Genomic DNA, 20,353 nt, shown 5'->3' on the forward strand with positions numbered 1-20,353 from the left:
GAAATTGCCTGGCTGACAGAAACAAAGAGTAGCGATTAACGAGTCCCTTTCGGAATGGCAGGCCGTGACCAGTGGGGTACCGCAGGGTTCAGTGCTGGGACTGCAGCTGTTTACGATATATATTAATGATTTAGATGAGGGAATTAAAAGTAGCATTAGCACATTTGCCAATGACACAAAGCTGGGTGGCAGTGTGAAATGTGAGGAGGATATTATGAGAATGCAGGGTGACTTGGACAGGCTGAGTGAGTGGGCAGATGCATGGCAGATGCAGTTTAATGTGGATAAATGTGAGGTTATCCACTTCGGTGGTATGAACAGGAAGGCAGATTATTATTTAAATCGAGTCAAGTTAGGAAAAGGAGAAGTACAACGAGATCTAGGTGTTCTTGTACATCAGTCACTGAAAGCAAGCATGAAAGTACAGCAGGCAGTGTAGCAAGCTAATGGCATGCTGGCCTTCATAACAAGGGGAATTGAGTATAAGAGCAAAGAGGTCCTTCTGCAGCTGTACAGGGCCCTGGTGAGACCACACCAGGAGTACTGTGTGCAGTTTTGGTCTCCAAATTTGAGGAAGGACATTCTTGCTATTGAGGGAGTGCAGCGTAGATTCACAAGGTTTATTCCCGGGATGGCGGGACTGTCATATGTCGAAAGATTGGAGCGACTGGGCTTGTATACTCTGGAATTTAGAAGGCTGACAGGGGATCTTATTGAAACATATAAGATTATTAAGGGATTGGACACGCTGGAGATAGGACGCTTGTTCCCGTTAAACGATGAGTCCAGAACCAGAGGCCACAGTTTACGAATAAGGGGTAGGCCATTTAGAACGGAGTTGAGGAAAAACTTTTCACCCAGAGAGCAGTGGATATATGGAATGTTCTGGCCCAGAAGGCTGTGGAGACCAAGTGTCTGGATGCTTTCAAGAAAGAGATGGATAGAGTTCTTAAAGACAGCGGAATCAAAGGTGATGGGGATAAGGCAGGACCTGGATGCAGATTGTGGATGATCAGCCATGATCACAGTGAATGGTGGTGCTGGCTCGAAAGGCCGAATGGCCTACTCCTGCATCTATTTTCTTTTGCCTATTGTCTATTGTCTATTGTCAAATTGTTTCTCTCTCTCTGCAGACTCTCAGTATCTTCTACACACTTAGTTTTTCCAATCAATTTAGTATCATCAGCAAACTCAGATTCACGACACTGGATCCCCTCTTCCAGATTATTAATGTATATCTTGAGCAGCCGCAAACCCAGCACCGACGCCTGCGCACAGTGCTCATCACTGATTGCGAAACAGAGTAACGCCCATGTATCCCATTCTCTGTTTTCTATTGGTTAATCAATCCGATACCCATGCGAATCTCTCCTGCAGCCATCATTCAATAATGCATGCAACATCATATTTCCCAATCAGCAACTGCGCTAAATTCATCTTCTTATCCCGTGTACCGTGTGCATTCAAATATAACACCTTCACGCCTGAAATCATCCTCGATTGTGTCCACCTCCTACATTGCAACTCATCCTACTGACTGCAAATTTGCCGTCAATAGCCTCTCCTCACGACACAAAGCCTCTGTTTGTAAACCAGTTGCCTCATCTTCAACACAATTATCCGCCTCTCCTGCGGACTTCATTTATTGAAATGTATGCAGTTCAGCACACTATTGAGAACATGTTTAACCTTCTGATTGCTAACTGTGTCTTAGTTTTGACCAACATGACCCCGTAAGCCTCTCTAATAAAGTCTCTTACAGTTCCTGGGTGATAGCATCTCTCAGGATCTATATTGGGCAGCACATTGCTGAGGCGCAAAGGGATTTGTGGATCCTATTGCACAATTCCCTGCTGGTTCACTTACAGGTGGAGTCGGTGTTGAGAAAGGCAAATCAAACGTTCGCGCTCCTTTCCAGAGGGCGAGAATATAAATGCAAACATTTGACTGTAAGCTTTTAAAAGACACTGGTGAGGCCTAATTTGTGTGATCTATGAGTCGATTTGTCCCTCTTAGATAAAAAAGAAAAAGGATATGCGAACTTTCGGCTGGGTTCCATGCAGGTGAACCAAAATGTTTAGAATAACGGAAAACCTACAGCACAATACAGGCCCTTCAACCCACTAAGTTGTGCCGAGCATGTCCCTACCTTAGAAATTACCAGGCTTACACATAGCACTCTATTTTTCAATGCTCCATGTACCTATCCAAAAGTCTCTTAAAAGATTGTATCGTATCCGACTCCACCACTGTTGCCTACAGCCGATTACACGCACTTACCACTGTCTGAGTAAAAAACTTCCCCCTGACATCTCCTCTTTACCTGCTCCCCAACAACTTAAACCCGTGTCCTCTTGTGGCAACAATTTCAGCCCTGGAAAGAAGCCTCTGACTATCCGGGAGAGCAAACCTCTTATCAACTTATACACCTTTATCAGGTCACCTCTCATCTCCATCGCTCCAAGGAGAAAAGGCTGAGTTCACTCAACCTATTCTCATTAGACATGGTCTCCAATCCAGGCAACATGCTTGTAAGTCTCCTATGCACCCTTTTAGACCATAAGATCATAAGACAAAGAGGCAGAAGACGGCCATTCGGCCCATCGAGTATGCTTCGCCATTTTATCATGAGCAGATCCATTCTTCCATTTAGTCCCACTCCCACGCCTACTCACCATAATCTTTGATGCCCTGGCTACTCAATTACCTATCAATCTCTGCCTTAAATACGCCCAATGACTTGGCCTGCACTGCTGCCCGTGGCAACAAAATTCCATAGATTCACCACCCTCTGACAAAAAAAAAGCAACTTCGCATTTCTGTTCTGAATGGGCGCCCTTTAATCCTTAAGTCATGCCCTCTAGGACTAGACTCCCCCATCATGGGAAACAACTTTGCCACATCCACTCTGCCCATGCCTTTCAATATTCGAAATCTTTCTATGAGGTCTCCGCTCAGTCTTCAAAACTCCAAGGAATACAGTCCAAGAGCGGACAAATTTTCCTCTTATGTTAACCCTCTCATTTCTGGAAGCATTCTAGTGAATCTTCTCTGTACCCTCTCCAACGTCAGCACATCTTTTCTTAAATAAGGAGACCAGAACTGCCCACAGAAATCCAAGTGAGATTTCACCAGCGCCTTATGGAGCCTCAACATTACATCCCTGCTCCTATACTCTATTCCTCTAGAAATGAATGCCAACATTGCATTCGCCTTCTTCACTACAGACTCAACTTGGAGGTTAACTTTAAGGGCATCCTGTACGAGGACTCCCAAGTCCCGTTGCATCTCCGAACTTTGAAGTCTTTCCCCATTTAAATAATAGATGCCCGTTCATTTTTTTTCTGCCAAAGTGCACAACCATTCGCTTTCCAACATTGTACTTCATTTGCCGCTTCTCTGCCCATTCATCCAATCTATCCAAGTCTCTCTGCAGACTCTCCGTTTCCTCAGCACTACCGACCCCTCGACCTATCTTCATATCGTCAGCAAAATTGGCCACAAAGCCATCTATTCCATAATCCAAATCGTTGATGTACAATGTAAATAGAAGCGGCCCCAACACGGACCCCTGTGGAACACCACTGGTAACCGGCAGCCAACTAGAATAGGATCCCTTTATTCCCAGTCTCTGTTTCCTGCCAATCAGCCAACGCTCAATCCACGTATGTAACTTTCCCGTAATTCCATGGGCTCTTGTTAGGTAGCGTCATGTTTGGCACCTTGTCAAGGGCCTTCTGAAAATCCAAATATACAACACCCACAGCATCTCCCTTGTCTAGCCTACTGGTAATTTCCTCAAAAAATTGTAATGGGTTTGTCAGGCAGGATTTTCGTTTAAGGGTTCCATGCTGAGTTCTGCTTATCTTGGCATATGCCTCCAGGTACTCTGTAACCTCATCTTTGAGAATCGACTCCAAAAACTTCCCAACCACCGATGTCAAGCTAACAGATCTATAATTTCCTTTCTGCTTCCCTGCCCCTTCTTAAATAGCGGAGTGACATTTGCAATCTTCCAATCCTCCAGAACCATGCTAGAAGCTATCGACTTTTGAAAGATCTTCGCTAATGCCTCCGCAATCTCCACAGCTACTTCCTTCAGAACACGCGGGTGCATTCCATCTGGTCTCGGAGATTTACCTACTATTCAGCTTCCTGAGTGCGTTCTCTGTCGTAATTGTGACAGCGCAGACTTCTCCTGCCTACCGCCCTTGAGTGTCCGGTATACTGCTGATGTGTTCCTCAGTGAAGACTGATGCAAAATACTCGTTCAGTTCCTTTACCATCTCCTTATCTCCCATTATAATTTCTCCAGTATCATTTTCTATCAGTCCTATATCTACTCTCACCTGTCGTTTGCTCTTTATATACTTGAAAAAGCATTTAGTATCCTCCTTGATATTATTTGCCAGCTTCCTTTCATAGTTAATCGTTTCCCTCTTAATGACCTTTTTGGTTTCCTTTTGTAAGGTTTTAAAAATTTCCACAATCCTCTGTCTTCACACTATTTTTTGCTTCCTTGTATGCTCTCTCCTTTGCTTTAACTTTGGCTTTTGCTTCTCTTGACAGCCGCCGTTGCATCCTTTTTCCACTCGAAAATTTCTTCTTTTTTGGAATATACCTGTCTTGCACCTTCCTCACCTCTCGCATAAACTCCAGCCACTGCTGCTCTGCTGTCTTTCCCACCAGTGTGTCTTTCCAGTCAACTTTGGCCAGTTCCTCTGTCATGCCACTGTAATTTCCTTTACTCCACTGAAATACCGACACATCAGATTTCGGCTGCTCTTTGTCAAATTTCACAGTGAACTCAATCATGTTATGATCACTGCCTCCAAAAGACTCCTTCACCTCAATCTCTCCAATCACCTCCAGTTCATTACACAATACCCAATCCAGTACAGCCGATCCCCTAGTGGGCTCAACAACAAGCTGTTCTGAAAAGCCATCTCGCAGACATTCTACAAATTCTCTCTCGTGAGATCCAGTGCCGACCTGATTTTCCCAATCCACTCGCATGTTAAAATCCCCCACAATTATCATAACACTGCCCTTCTGACAAGCCTTTTCTATTTCCAGTTGTAATTTGTCGTCCACATCCCTGCAGCTGGTTTGGAGGCCTATAAATAACTGCCAACATGGTCCTTTCACCCCTGCTATTACTTAGCTCAACCCATAAACTGTCTGACCTCCCGATCCTATAGCACCTCTTTCTAATGATTTAATGTAATTTCTTATCAATAAAGCTACACCTCCCCTTCTGCCTCCCTGCCTATCCTTCCGATACACCGCGTATCCTTGGGCGTTCAGCTCCCAGAGACATGCATCCTTTAGCCAGGTTTCAGTCATGGCCACAGTATCATACCTGCCAATCTGTACCTGTACGACAATTTCATCCACCTTATTGCTTATGCTGCGTGCATTTAAGTATAACACCTTAAGACCAGTATTTGATACTTCTCGCTTTGATTTCACTGCAACTTTTTTGCACTGCAACTCATTCCAATGTCACACTGGTGGGGGCATTGGGAGCAAGAGTGGACCCAAATGCAAGACACATCTTGAGAGGCTACTTAGATTTAGTTTATTGTTCGATACCTGGAGAGCAAAGCAGGAGCAGGAAATACCGAACTGGACAGGGACTCAGGACTACGACTAGGCTGGGATCAAGGGTCTGGGCTAGGACTCGGAATCGGCTCCCAGAACTGGAGGAGACTTGAAGAGACTAGGGTATAGGCTCCGAGCCACAGACTCGGCAAGTGCTCAGTACCTGGGTCTTGCCATGGGCTCGGATCCCAGAACCAGTCAAGGACAGGACATGGGCTAGGGAGAGGAGGAACATAGTAACACAGATCCTCGGTCTCGGGGAGCAGATACAGGGAACCATGGGCACATACACAGAACACAGAGTCGGGACCCCTCCTTGCGTACAGGACATAGGGCCGGGACTCAAACACAGAACAGAGAGTCGGGACCCCTCCTTGGGTACAGGACATAGGGCCGGGATCGCACACAGAACAGAGAGTCGGGACCCCTCCTTGGGTACAGGACATAGGGCAGGGACTCATGACCCTCCGCTGGGTAACGGCAAGACGGCCTGACTTACCCCACGGAGGCAAGGACAAGACAAGACAAGACATGGCTCCCCGCGGGGCAACGGCAAGACGGCCTGATTACCCCACGGAGGCAGGACAAGACAAGACATGACTGCCCGCGGGGCAACGGCAAGTCGGCCTGACTTACCCCACCGAGGCGGGGACAAGACAAGACAAGACCAACACGAATGAACACCAGACAGTACCTATCTAGCTGCAGCGATGGTACTACACCGGAGTGCAGGCGGGGGCTGCAGACAAGGGCTAGAGGCGAGAGGGGCAGAGAAGGGATTCAGACAGGGGGGTTAGGACAGGAATCACAGACCACCAGGGCCAGGACCTGACTTAGAACTGGGAAGCCGCCAGGGTCAGGACTCGACTTGGTGCTTGAACGCCGCCAGGACTAGGACTTGAGTTGGTGCTTGCATGCCGCCAGGAACAGGACTCGACTTGGTGCTTGAATGCCGCCAGGACTAGGACTTGACTGGGTGCTTGCATGACGCCGTACGCAGGACTTGACTAGGTGCTTGCATGCCGCCGGAGACAGGACATGACTTGGAGCCTCCGGGTAGTGGCGAGCTCTCGACTAGTCCCGGGTACTGGACAGCGTTTCTTGATTCCCTCCGGCAGGTTAACTGACGGACCCACCTCAGCGAGGAAACTTTGTAGGCTCGCTATGGCGAGGTAACTGGACAGGGTTGCTCCGGTGAGGAGAGGCGAATTTCCGGCACTCGCTTCGGCAGAGATTCGGCTTGTTCCTGCCTGGTGACATTGGCCGCCGTGACTTTGCAGACACTCCCGCGCCGAACGGGTGAAAGCAGGAGACTATAAACTACCGGTTCAGCAGTGCGTTAATTGCCTCTAAATATCAAAGTCGACGGACACGGGAAAACAGGGAATCAACCGTCCAGATCGTATCATAAACAAGGTAAATTTAAAGGCACCCCGATCCGGACCATGACACCCAATGGCTACAAATTTGCCCCATCACCTGCCTGTCTTTCCTGAAATCTTTACTGCTCATTATATTAGATTTATTTCCGTTTTCCCTTTCCTCCGCTCTGTCATTCCGGTTTCCACCCCTTTGCCAAATTGGTTTAAACTCTCCCTAACAGCTCTATTAAACTTTCCCGCCAGGATATTTGTCCCCTTCGGGTTTGGGGGTAACCTGGCCATTTTGAGCAGGTCATACTTCCCCCAGAAGAGATCCCAATCTTCCAAGAATCTGAAGCCCTGCCCCCTGCACCAGACTCTCAGCTACGCATTCATCTGCCTGATCCTACTATTCTTGCCCTCGCACAGCCCAGGATCTGCAGCTTGTTGATTCGAACTGAGGAAATAATTGTGCTGAACGCTGAGCTGTTGCCAGGTAACCGCAGCCTGACGTAAGTTCTGCTATTTTCCAGATGGTCCGGGACCCAGAGGAGAGCAACTGAGATGACAACAGTAGTAGAACTATTGTGGAGACAGACACATTGCAGAGGGTCGATGTCCTTCTGCATGGAGGCCAGTGACCTGCTGTATAACAGAGGGATCTGTTCTGGGACTCCTGCTCGTTGTGAAAGCTGGAAGGTGGCTTAGTCTCTTTGTCAATGTCACAAAAGTTGCGGGTGTTGTGGATGGTGTGGAGGGCTGTCAGAGATTACTGCGCGATATGGATAGGATGCAGAACTGGGCTGACAACTGGCGAGAGGAGTTCAACCATATCAGTGTGAAGTGGTTCATTTCGGCAGGTCAAATATGAAGACAGGACTTAATATTATTGGCGAGACTCTTGGCAGTGTGGAGTATTATAGAGATCGTTGGGTCCGTGTTAAAAAGGCTTACGATGTATTGGCCTTCATCAACCGTGGGAGGTAATGTTAAAACTATAGAAAAACTTGGTCAGACCGCACTTGGAATAGTGTGTTCATTTCTGGTCACCTCACTACAAGAAATATGTGAATACTATAGAGAGGGTGCAGAGGATATTTACAAGGCCGTTGCCTGGATTGGGGAACATGGCTTACGAGAATAGGTTCTGTGAACGCGGCCTTTTCTCCTTGGAGCTACGGAGGATGAGCTGTGACCTGATGGAGGTGTATCAGATGATGAGAGGCGTTGATCTTGTGGATAGGCAGAAGCTTTTATCCCCAGGGCTGAAATGGCTAACACGGGAACACACAGTTTTAAGGTGCTTGGAAGTAGGTACACAGGCGATGTCGGGGGTAAGGATTTCACACAGGGAGTGGTGAGTGCGGGGAACGCACTGACAGCGACGGTGGTGGAGGCTGATACAAACGGGTCTTTTAAAGACTCTTGGATAGGTCCATGGAGCTCAGTAAAATAGAGGGCTATGTGATAGGGAAATTCTTGGCAGCTTCTGGAGAAGGTTACTTGGACGGCACCACATTGTGGGCCGAATGGCCTGTAATGTGCTGTAGATTACTATGTTCCAGCCAATAAACACTAACGCGTTATTTTACACTCGATGGTCGCAGAAGCAACTTAGCCCACCCTCCCTGAATACTGGGATGATCGTCGCCCTTTTGAAGCGGATGGGATGCTTCCAATGCAGAAGTGAGAGACTGAGGAAGAGGCTCGGGCAATCCGGTCTGTTGGTCGGCACAGGTCTGCAGGGCCCACTCCAGGTACACCATCGGGGCCCGACACCTGGTGAGCGTTCACCCACCTCAAGGGCGTTCTGGCCCTATGCCCCGAAACAGAGATCGCAGAAAATCTCTCACCCCTCACCACTGACCAGCTGCATGAGCTCCTGACAGCGCTGGAGTATCCGGCCCCTCCATAATCCCTTACACCGACTCTCTGTCACCGACTACCCCTTTCTACCTCAGAGTAATCCCCCGTCTCCATCACCCCCTCCTTTCCCTAAACCTCTATTAAATCCTTCACCTCCTTACTCGACTGTACCGATCTCCCTCATCCCCAAACTCCCTAAAGCTACTCCCTGTTTACGTAGACCACTCCATCCCCAGCAGACCTCCAGATCTCTGGGTCCAACCCAAGCCCCTCCTCTCCAATTCACCCTCTCTGTGTTCACCGGGATTTCTGAGTACGATAGGGGTTTACTCCCTTTATATCGGATACCGGTCTCTCGGTTCTGAGGCTCTCAACAGTTCTGTGTGGATAAAACCACCATGTGATTCCTCTCCTATGTGCAATCTCACCACCCGGTCCCCGCCCACTCCATGCCTCCGCTTCCTTCCTCTTTCCTCTGCTTCGCAACGGCTCTCAGACACACACACACGGAATCTTAGAAGCAGACACACAATTCAAGACTTCAGGAACGGCTGGAGGTAGGGAGGTGGTGGGGAAGGGTGGAATGGTGAGAGGGAGAAAAGGAGCGGGTGGGGGTGAGGGTGGGAGTGTGAGAGACAGGTGGGGGAGGGGCACGGAGGGACGAGTAGTGCAGGGGGAAAGAGGAACGGTGTGGGGGAGGGAAAGGGGAAGCGAAGGAGGGTGCGGACAGAAGGGACACAAACAGGAAGTAGCGAGACGGAGTGAACGAGGGGGGGAGGTGGGGAATTGCACTGCAGAATGTGAGAGAGGGATGGCTGTCCCGAGCCAAAAAAAACACCCAACGCCTCCCCACCTTCGACAAGTCGGAAGCGATAAATATGGTGGGAGATGTGGAAGGAGACAGAGAGGGAATGCAAGAGAAATGAGGAATGGGACATAGGAGAAAGAAGGGGAAGGAGGGAGAAAGAGAAAGAGAGAGAGAGAGGGGGGGAATGAGAGGGAGAGATAGATAGAGAGAGCGAAAGAGAGAGAGAGAGAGAGAGAGAGAGAGAGAGACTGCTGTGCGATAAGGAAGGGAAGACAGAAAAGACAGAGGACGAGGAAGAGAGAGAGTGGGTTGGGTTTGTGTCCAGTGTCCAGTCACTCTCCATATCTCTCTTCTCCCTCTATTTCACACTATCCTGCCCCCACCACATTCATCCCACACACACTCAATCACTCTCCTATCCCTTTCAGGAGATCAAGAACTCGATACGATGGATGAGAGCGAGACCTACGCGAACATGCGTTTCACAGGAGCGGACTCACAATCTCCTTCGAGAGGTGAGTGATGCAGAGAGAGGGAGAGAGCTAAACACTGTGTCTGACACCCTGGAAATATGAGATGGGACAGCGTGTACGGAGCTTCACACTGTGCCTGACACCGGGGAGGAGGGTTGGTCGGTCAGTGCTGAGGGCGCTTTACTCGGTGCCTGACACCAGGAGCTTATGACGAGTCGCTGTGAAGGGAGATTTACTCAGTGACTGACTCTGGAATCTGTGAAGGGACAGTGTGGACAGAGATTCACTGTGTTTCTCTCCAGGAAATAGGTGATTGGACTGCGTGGAGGAAGTTTTACTCTGTGCCTGCCCCAGGAGGGTGTTATGGACAGTGTGGAGGGAGCTTCAGTCTGTGTTTGACCCCGGGAGTGTGTCATGTGAAGTTGTGGAGGGAGTTTTACTCTGTGTCTGAACCCGGGAGTGTATCATGCGACGGTGCGGAGGGATCTTCAACCTGATTCTCACCCTTACTGTTGTGTTCCCAGCTGAACCTGATGTATCGTACGTGGAACTTAACGTCACGGCCCTCTCCGCTCCTCGGGTCCGGAGAGATGGAGGTCAGTATCATTTTTGTTGAATTGACTGTGTTTAGGTAACGTGTCCACTCCTGTCGAGAGATCTCAGCGCATGCGCACAGTTGACCCTAATGATAAGCTGCTGTAGAATAAGAAGGAGGGAACCGGTGGCTTTGGCCATGATGTGGGAGGTCTGTGGGAGTGTCGGTGTGGAGGGTGCGCTCTGTGAGGTACGGTGGGTATTCAGCACCATGGCAACATGGAACTGTGTTTGGTGGGGACGGTGCGGTCTGCGAGGGGATGTGTGGACGGAGCGTTGTGGGATCGGGAACGAGGCAGTGCTGTGGAAGGGGTCGGAAAGGAGGGGTGCTCTGGGAGGCGTGGAGTGGTGGGTGTGCCATAGAATTGGGTGAGGAGGGATTGCCGTGTGAATCATCGGTGAGGATAAAGAGAGATTGAGGATGGGGAGCTGTGTGGGGCACGGAGCAGAAGGAGCGCCGTTGGAGCGGTCAGTGAGGAAAGGAGGGACATCTGTGGGAGGGGTTGGTAAGTCGGGAACACCATTGGAGGGGTGCTGAGGACGGTGGGGTGGCATGGAGGAGGCGGAGAGGAGACAGCGTTGCAGAATTTGAACGATCCTCCGCAAATTCTAACCATCTTTCCCTCTCTTCTGATCACCCTGTCTCCCTCTTTCTCTTCTCCTATACCTCCTCTCTCTCCCTACTTCCCCTCCCTTCTCCCCTCTCCTTTGCCCCCTTCTCCTCACACCTCATTCCCTCCACTCTCCCTTCCCTTCTAAACCGCTCCATCTTTTCTACCACTTTCTCCCACTACCCCTCTCTCCATTCCCCTTCTTTTGCCCACTCTCTGTAAACTCGCTCGTCTATCAACACCCCTCTCTCTCTCCCCATCCCTCTCTCCCTTCCCACTAAACTCTCCCCTCCTCTTTCCCGCCCTTCTTCCACCCACTCCCCCTTTTCCCCCAATATCAACCACTCTCCCTTCCCTCACTTGCCCGACTCTCCGTATTGGCCCCTCTATCACACTCCACCATTCTCCCTTCCTCACTCTCGCTCTCTCCTTCGCACTCTTTCCCTCATTCTGTGCTCATTCTCTGACCTTCTGCAATTTGCCCCGTTTCTCCTTCCTTCATTTTCTCCTTGTTCTCTCCCCTTCGCCCCATTTTCCGCTTATCTCCCGCTCCGCAACATCATCTCTTTGATGATCCCTTCCCCTTTTTCCCTCTCGCTCATGCTTTCCCTCCTCTCCCTTCCCCTCTCTCACATTCTGTCTCTTCTTCTGCCTCTTACCCCCTTGCACTCCCAATTTTCTCCTTCCATCTGTCTCCTATCTTCCTCCGCTCTCTTTGCTTTCTCTCGCCCCTCTCCCTCTCCCTTCCGTTCTTCCCTCTGCCACTCTCTCCGTATCTCATACCCATACTCTCTCCCCATTCACTCACTCCCAATTCGTCGTCCATTGCCCCTATCTTTCATCATTGTCTCCTCTTTTCCATCCATCTCTCATCCTTTTTCTCCCCCGTCTTCACCCGTTCCTTCAACTTCTTTCTCTTTGTCTTTCATCCTTTCTCCGCTTCACTTAACATACTCTCTCTCCCTGCTCTCCCTTCGCCTCTAACTGCTCGCTGTCGCTGTCCTCCCTCCTCTTTCTCTTCCCTTCTCTCTCATCCTCCCTCGCTCGACACCCCAGCTGGTCTGAGCTCCACCTACGCAGAGGTGAACTGTCCGAAAGACGAGCCCGTCATCGATGAGGACGAGGCCCCTCCCATTGCCGCAGGATCCCGCAAGCAGACAACCAATGCCCAAACAGGTCAGAGTTCACCATTATGACGTCATTATGTCATATGCAGAAGTGTGTGTATTTTTAAGTGCTTAACATTTCTCTCCTTCAGCCACATTTCTGGCATCTCGTTCCACATACGGACCGCCAATTGGTTACAAACTTTTGTCACAAGGGTACCCAATTATTTTTTTACTCTCTCACTTTCTGCGTGTGCACTCTCTTCCGCGATTCTCCTTGATATGCGCATTCACCCTGTCTGTGCCCCTCGTGGTTTTATACACCTCTGTAAGGTCACCAGTGCACTCCAAGGAAGAATGTCCCTCTGTAAGGTCAGTCCTACGCTCCAAGGATTAAAGTTCAGAACTACACGACATCTCCTAACTAGGTCCCTCGAGTCCCCGCAACATCCTCGTAAATTTCCCTCTGCACTTTTTCCAGCTGAGTGACATTTTTCCTACAACACGGCCAACAAAGCTAAACACCCAGCTCCGATTCCGGCCTCGCCGGCATCTTGTACAACTGCAAAGTGACCTCCCAACTCCCGAACTCAGTGTCCTGACCGGTGAACGCGAGCGTGCCAAACACCTTCTTCACCGCCCTGTCCACCTGTGACTCCTGTCCTTCTACGGCCTCCTTCCTTCCTCAGAGCTAACTCTCCTCCACCAATCTCCACACAGCGCATTAATTCAATCATCCAAGTCTTTGACATCATATAAAAAGGAATCATTCACAACACGGAACCCTGTGGAACACCACAAGTCACCGGCAGCCAACCAGGAAACACACCCTTTATCCTCAAACTTTGCCTTCTGTTCATTTGTGGTCGCCCCATTACAGAAAGGAGCCGAGGCTTTGGAGAGGCTGCAGAAGTGGTTCACCAGGATGCTGCCTGGATGAGAGGGCACAAGCTGTGCGGAGAGGATGTACAGAATTGAGTTGTCATCACCGGCTCTGAGGATGACGAGAGGAGATCGGATAGAGTTTTGTTAGATTACGAGAGGAAGAGATAGACAGACAAACAGTATTTTTTTTTTCCCTGGGGCTGAAATATCAGATCCCAGAGTGCATGCAACCGAAGTGAATGGGTGAGGTTTGAATCGAGGTGTAAAGAGTCTGTTGTTTGGACACAGAGAGTTTTGCCTGGATTTGCGCTTCCTGGGTTGGGGTTAGAGACAGGCACAGTAAAGAGTTTAACGAGATATTTAGGTAAGCCGATGAATGTGAAGGAAACGGAGAGATATGGAGATTGTGTAGGCAAAAGAGATGAGGATGGTTATCCATTTGATGAGGAATTCATGTATCGGGGACAACTTTGTGGGCCGAAGGGCTGTGCTGGTCAGTCTGTGTTCTGTGTGTGCAAATACTTTACGGTATCTGCGAGGCAGCATGTCTTAAACGCACAAAGCCGTGTTGAACACGAAGCTTCCGTCCAAGTCTTTGCCACAGACGGCACCGATCCGTGCGGAACACAACCAGTCACGGGCGGCCAACCTGCGACCGCCGCCCACTCTGTTCGGTGGGCAAGTCAACTTCGAATCCAAATGGCCCATTCACCGTGAATCCCATGCATCGCACTCTTGTGAATGAAACTCCCACCAGAAGATTTATATAAAAGGCCCGTCTGCAGTCAACTCTGTAACACCCCATTGACCTGCGTAATAAAGCCAAAATCTCTTTTGAATGCACAGTTAAGCGCCTTGCCGTTGCAGGTGTCCTGTCCCTATACAACTGAATTTCCAGAGCGCAAAACCTCACACTAACCCGGGATAAACTCATCTACCATTTTTGACTCAGATCTTTAACAGATCCAAACCCACTGAATGTATTGGCGATCTTCTACACTGTCCACCATACCACGAATTTTATGTCATCTGCAATTTTACCAACCCACTCATATTCATTTTCTTTGAAGTCGGTCCTAATGCATCATATACAACCTTGAGATTCAGAGCTTTAAAATTGTCCTTGGATTTACATATTTATTAATAAACGGTGTGGAATCGGCTCTTCCGGCACTTCAAGCCGCGCTGCCCGGCAATTCCCCGAATTATTCCTAACCTAATGACGGGACAATTGACATTGACCGATGAATGTCCCAGCTGGAGCGTCTTTGGAATGTGGGAGGAAACCGGGGCACCCGGAAGAATCCTACTGGCTCACGGGATAAGGTGCAAACTCAATGCAAGCGGCAGCGGGAGCTAAACCCGGTTCGCTGGTAATGTAAAGTGTTTGCTGACCACTACGTTACCATACCCCCGACAACATGTTAATCCCTATAAGACCGTCATATATCCCACGTGTAAGAAAAGAACAAAGCTGGGTAATAGCAATTCAACTATGAAAAATAATAAACTCTGAATCCGGACGACCAATTCCCCGTGGATCCCAGGTTTCCTAATCGTCTGTATAAGCCTCCTCTGAGGGTCCCAGTCAAATGTCCAATTGAAGTTCACGAAGACAACGTCCTCGACTCTAACTTCACAGTTCAGCTCAGAAGCAGAAACAGAAACAGCCAGACATTAGACAGCCTTTGCCCAGTACAGGATTTAGGACTCTCAGCGATGACGGATAAAAATAGATGGGATTGAGAGAGGGACGGGATGACTTAACATAGAACATAGAATAGTTCTTCACAGTACAGGCCCTTCGGCGCACAATGTCGTGCCGACCCTTAAACCCTGCCTCCCATAAAATAAACATCTTAAACTCCACCATATACCTGTCTAGTAGTCTGTTAAACTTCACGAGTGTATCTCCTTCCACCGCTGACTCAGGCAGTGCATTCCACGCACCAAACACTCTCTGAGTAAAAAAAAAACTTCCTCTAATATCTCCCTTGAACTTCACATCCCTTCCCTTAAAGCCATGTCCTCTTATGTTGAGCAATGGTTTCCTGGGGAAGAGGCGCTGGCTGTCCACTCTATCTATTCCTCTTAAACCTTGAAGATCTATCGTGCCTCCTCTCATCGGCCTTCTCTCCAAAGAGGAAACCCCTAGCTCCCTTAATCTCTGATCATAATGCATACTCTCTAAACCTGGCAGCATCCTGGTAAATCTCCTCTCTATCCTTTCCGAAGCTTCCACATCATTCCTATAGTGAGGTGGCCATATCCTTCTTCTCGTGATCGTGGTGGAAGGAGAAAGCGTGAATGGTGGGTGGAAGGGGGTCGCAGTAGGGGACACGGCTGAACTCAGACGGACACACACTAAATGGGCTCTCTACAGGTGCACATGAACAGGAGCCGAAACAGAACATCGAAAATAGACGATACATGAAGATCTGCCTACTCTGCCTATTTACGTCCGTCCTCATCGCCATAGTGGCCGGGCTCTCGATCTATGGTGAGTCTGGATGGAGTCAGAGAGTGGACAAACAGTGTGGAATGAAATGTTCGCGTGAAATCTCACAGTGATGACGACACGCCCCTGAACATGACACCAACACACCCCTCACCGTAACACCGACATATCTCTGGCCGTAACACTGACACAATTCCCACTGTGCCAATGATACTGCTGGGCAGCTGTCGGAGCGGGCAGCGGTGTCAGCGGTAGCAGAGTGTAGGGCTTTGGCTGCAACGGGCTTCGGTGATAAACGGGAAGAGGCGAGAGCGAAGCGCCAACTCTTGTTTTCTCTCCCACCCTCCCACCCCTTTCGCGAATCGGCCCGGACAGACAGGAACAGCAGGGCTCTCACAGCTAACGGTTTAAAAAGTTTGTCTGTTTGGCAAGGTAAGTGGGTGAGTAGACTCATTTTTCCTGTTTCATTCGTGTAGAATTAGATAGCATGCCTGCAGGGTTGGTGCTTTGTTCAGAGTGTCAGATGTGGGAATCCTGGGAGATTTCCAGACTCCCTGACGGCCACATCTGCGCCAGGTGCACCGAGTTGCAGCTCCTCAGAGTCGGTGTTAGGGATCTGCAGCTGCAGCTTGATGCCCTAGTGCTTATCAGGGAAAGTGAAGAGGTGATAGACAGGAGCTACAGGAGTCAGTAGTCATCCCTAGGCTACAGGGGTCAGAACAGTGGGTCACTGTCAAGAGAGGGAAAGGAAATGCCCGGATAGTGGAGAACACCCCTGTGGCTGTCTCCCTCAGCAACAAATATCTTGTTCTGGATGCTGTTGAGGGGGATGACCTGACAGGGGGCGCTCACGGTGACCGGGTCTCTAGTACTGAGACTGGCGCTGTTATATAGGAGAGAAGGAGGGTGAAGAGAAATGCGGTAGTCGTGGGGGATTCCATAGTCAGGGGAACAGACAGGAGATTCTGTGAGCCTGACAGAGATACCTGCATGGTGTGTTGCCTCCCAGGTGCCAGGGTACGGGATGTCTCGGATATTCTAAAGGGGGAGGGTGAGCAGCCAGTTGTCTTGGTACATGCTGGTACCAATGACATAGATAGGACAAAGGAGGAGGTCCTGAAGAGAGATTTCCAGGAGTTAGGAAGGAAGCTGAGCAGCAGGACCTCCAGGGTAGTAATCTCGGGATTGCTACCTGTGCCACGTGCTAGCGAGGGCAAGAGTAGTCGGATCAGGCAGATGAATGCCTGGCTGAGAGACTGGTGTAGGGAGCAGGGCTTCAGATTCTTGGATAATTGGGATCTTTTCTGGGGGAAGTATGACCTGTCCAAAAAGGACAGGTTACACATAAACCCGAAGGCGACCAATATCCTGGCGGGAAAGTTTAATAGAGCAGTTAGGGAGGGTTTAAACTAATTTGGCAGGGGGATGGGAACCGGAATGATAGAGCGGAGGAAGGGGAAAACAGAAATAAATCTAAGATAGTGAGCAGTAAAGATGTCAGGAAACATAGGCACGTGATGGGGAAAATGTGTAGCCATTGGGATGAGTTGCAGTGCAATAAAGTTACAGTGAAATCAAAGCAAAAAGTATCAAATACTGGTATTAAGGTGTTGTACTTACATGCACGCAGCATAAGAAATAAGGTGGATGATCTTGTTGTACAGCTACAGATTGGCAGGTATGATATTGTGGCCATCACTGAGACCTGGCTAAAGGGTGCATGTCTCTGGGAGCTGAACGTCCAAGGATACACGATGTATCGGAAGGATAGGAAGGTAGGCAGAGGGGGAGGCGTAGCTTTATTGGTAAGAAATGGTATTAAATCATAGAAAGAGGTGATATAGGATCGGAAGGTGCAGAATCTTTATGGGCTGAGCTAAGAAATTTCAGGGGTAACAGGACCCTGATGGCAGTTATTTATAGGCCTCCGAACAGCTGCAGGGATGTGGACTACAAATTACAACTGGAAATAGAAAAGGCTTGTCAGAAGGGCAGTGTTATGATAATTGTGGGGGATTTTAACATGCGAGTAGATTGGGAAAATCAGGTCAGCACTGGATCTCAAGAGAGAGAATTTGTAGAATGTCTGCGCTATGGCTTTTTAGAACAGCTTGTTGTTGAGCCTACTAGGGGATAGGCTGTACTGGATTGGGTATTGTGTAATGAACCAGAGGTGATTGGAGAGATTGACGTGAAGGAACCCTTAGGAGGCAGTGATCATAACATTATTGAGTTCACTGTGAAATTAGAAAAAGAGAAGCCGAAATCTGATGTGTCGTTATTTCAATGGAGTAAAGGAAATTACAGTGGCATGAGAGAGGAACTGGCCAAAGTTGACTGGAAAGGACAGTGGCGGGAAAGACAGCAGAGCAGCAGTGGCTGGAGTTTATGCGAGGAGTGATGAATGTGCAAGACAGGTATATTCCAAAAAAGAAGAAATTTTCGAGTGGAAAAAGGATGCAACCGTGGTTGACAAGAGAAGTCAAAGCCAAAGTTAAAGCTAAGGAGAGGGCATACAAGGAAGCAAAAGAAGTGGGAGATAGAGGGTTGGGAAATTTTTAAATGCTTACAAAAGGAAACTAAGAAGGTCATTAAGAGGGAAACGATTAACTATGAGAGGAAACTAGCAAATAATATCAAAGAATATACTAAAAGGTTTTTCATGCATATAAAGAGTCAAATACAGGTGAGAGCAAGACATAGGACAGATAGAAAATGATGCTGGAGAAATTGTAATGGGAGATAAGGAGATGACGGAGGAAATGAAAGAGTATTTTGTATCACTGTTCACTGAGGAAGACATCAGCAGTATACCGGACACTCAAAGGTGGCAGGGAAGAGAAGTGTGCGCAGTCACAAAAACGACAGAAAAATTACTCAGGAAACTGAATAGTCTAAAGGTAGATAAATCTCCCGGAGCAGATGGAATGCACCCTCGTGTTTTGAAGGAAGTAGCTGTGGAGATTGCGGAGGTATTAGCGATGATCTTTCAAAAGTCGATAGATTCTGGCATGGTTCCGGAGGACTGGAAGATTGCAAATGTCACTCCGCTATCTAACAAGGGCACAAGGAAGCAAAAACGAAATTATAGACCTGTTAGCTTGACTTCGGTGGTTGGGAAGTTGTTGGAGTTGATTGTCAAGGCTGAGGTTACAGAGTACCTGGATACATCTGACAAGATAGGCAGAACTCAGCATGGATTCCTTGAAGGAAAATCCTGCCTCACAAACCTATTATAATATTTTTGAGGAAATGACAAGTAGGCTAGACAAGGGAGATACAGTGGATGTTGTATATTTGGATTTTCAGAAGGCCTTTGACAAGGGGCCACACATGAGTCTAATTAACAAGATGAGCGGCCATTGAATTACAGGAAAGTTACATACGTGGATAGGGCGTTGGCTGATTGGCAGGAAACAGAGAGTGGGAATAAAGAGATCCTATTCTGGCTGGCTGCCGGTTACCAGTGGTGTTCCACAGTGGTCCGTGATGGGGCCGCTTCTTTTTACATTGTATATCAACGATTTGGATTATGCAATATATGCCTTTGTGGCTAAGTTTGCTGATGAAACTAAGATAGGTGGAGGGGCCGGTAGTGCTGAGGAAATGGAGAGTCTGCAGAGGGACTTGGATAGATTGGAAGAATGGACAAAGAAGTGAAGAATGAATTACAATTTTGGAAAGAGTATGATCATGGACTTCGGCAGAAGAAATAAACGGGCAGACTATTATTTAAATAGGGAAAGAATTCAAAGTTCTGAGATGCAACGGGTATTGGGAATCGTCGTACAGGATACCCTTCAGCTTAACCTCCAGGTTGAGTCGGTGGTGCGAAAGGCGAATGCGATGTTGGCATTGATTTCTGGAGGAACAGTGTATAGGGGCAGGGATATGATGTTGAGGCTCTATAAGGCGCTGGTGAGACATCAATCTGAGTACTGTGGGCAGTTTTGGGCTCCTTATTTGGGAAAGGATATGCTGACGTTGGAGCAGGTGCAGAGAAGATTCGCTAGAATAACTCTGGGAATTAGAGGGTTAACATATGAGGAACGCTTGTCCGCTCTTGGATTGTATTCCTTGGCGTTTAGAAGAATGAGGGGGGACCTCATAGAAACGTTTCGAATGTTGAAAGGCATGGACAGAGTGGATGTGGCAAAGTTGTGTCCCATGTTGGGGAAGTCTAGTACGAGAGGGCATGACTTAAGGATTGAAGGGCGCCCATTCAGAACAGAGATGCGAAGATTTTTGTTTTTTTTTTAGCATGAGGGTGGTGAATCTATGGAATTCGTTGCCACGGACGGCAGTGGAGGCCAAGTCATTGGATGTATTTAAGGCAGAGATTGATAGGTATCTGAGTAACCAGGGCATCAAAGGTTATGGTGAGAAGGCGGGGGAGAGGGACTAAGTTGGGGAATGGATAAGCTCATCATAACATGGCGGAGCAGACTCAATGGGCCGAATGTCCGACTTCTGCTCCTTTGTCTTCTGGTCATATGGCTTATAACCATGATAAAGACACGGCATTCACCGTAACACAATCAAGACTCATCCTGACACCGGCACGCCATTCACCAGAACATGAACAAT

At 48.6% G+C, this 20,353-nt stretch overlaps 1 protein-coding gene across 1 annotated transcript in view; it reads left to right on the top strand.

Annotated features, from left to right (window-relative positions):
• Window positions 1-9,305: 9,305 nt before the first annotated feature.
• Window positions 9,306-20,353, top strand: part of LOC140207800 (CD209 antigen-like protein 2) — a 30,159-nt gene continuing 19,111 nt past the window's right edge. The window contains exons 1-5 of the mRNA XM_072276364.1: window positions 9,306-9,388; window positions 10,068-10,154; window positions 10,637-10,708; window positions 12,374-12,493; window positions 15,692-15,808. Coding sequence (XP_072132465.1) covers window positions 10,088-10,154; window positions 10,637-10,708; window positions 12,374-12,493; window positions 15,692-15,808 — 376 coding nt within the window. The 5' untranslated portion in view covers window positions 9,306-9,388; window positions 10,068-10,087. The remainder of the gene's footprint in view (window positions 9,389-10,067; window positions 10,155-10,636; window positions 10,709-12,373; window positions 12,494-15,691; window positions 15,809-20,353) is intronic.

The sequence above is a fragment of the Mobula birostris genome, chromosome 13, assembly GCF_030028105.1.
Source record: "Mobula birostris isolate sMobBir1 chromosome 13, sMobBir1.hap1, whole genome shotgun sequence".
Lineage (NCBI taxonomy): Eukaryota > Metazoa > Chordata > Chondrichthyes > Myliobatiformes > Myliobatidae > Mobula > Mobula birostris.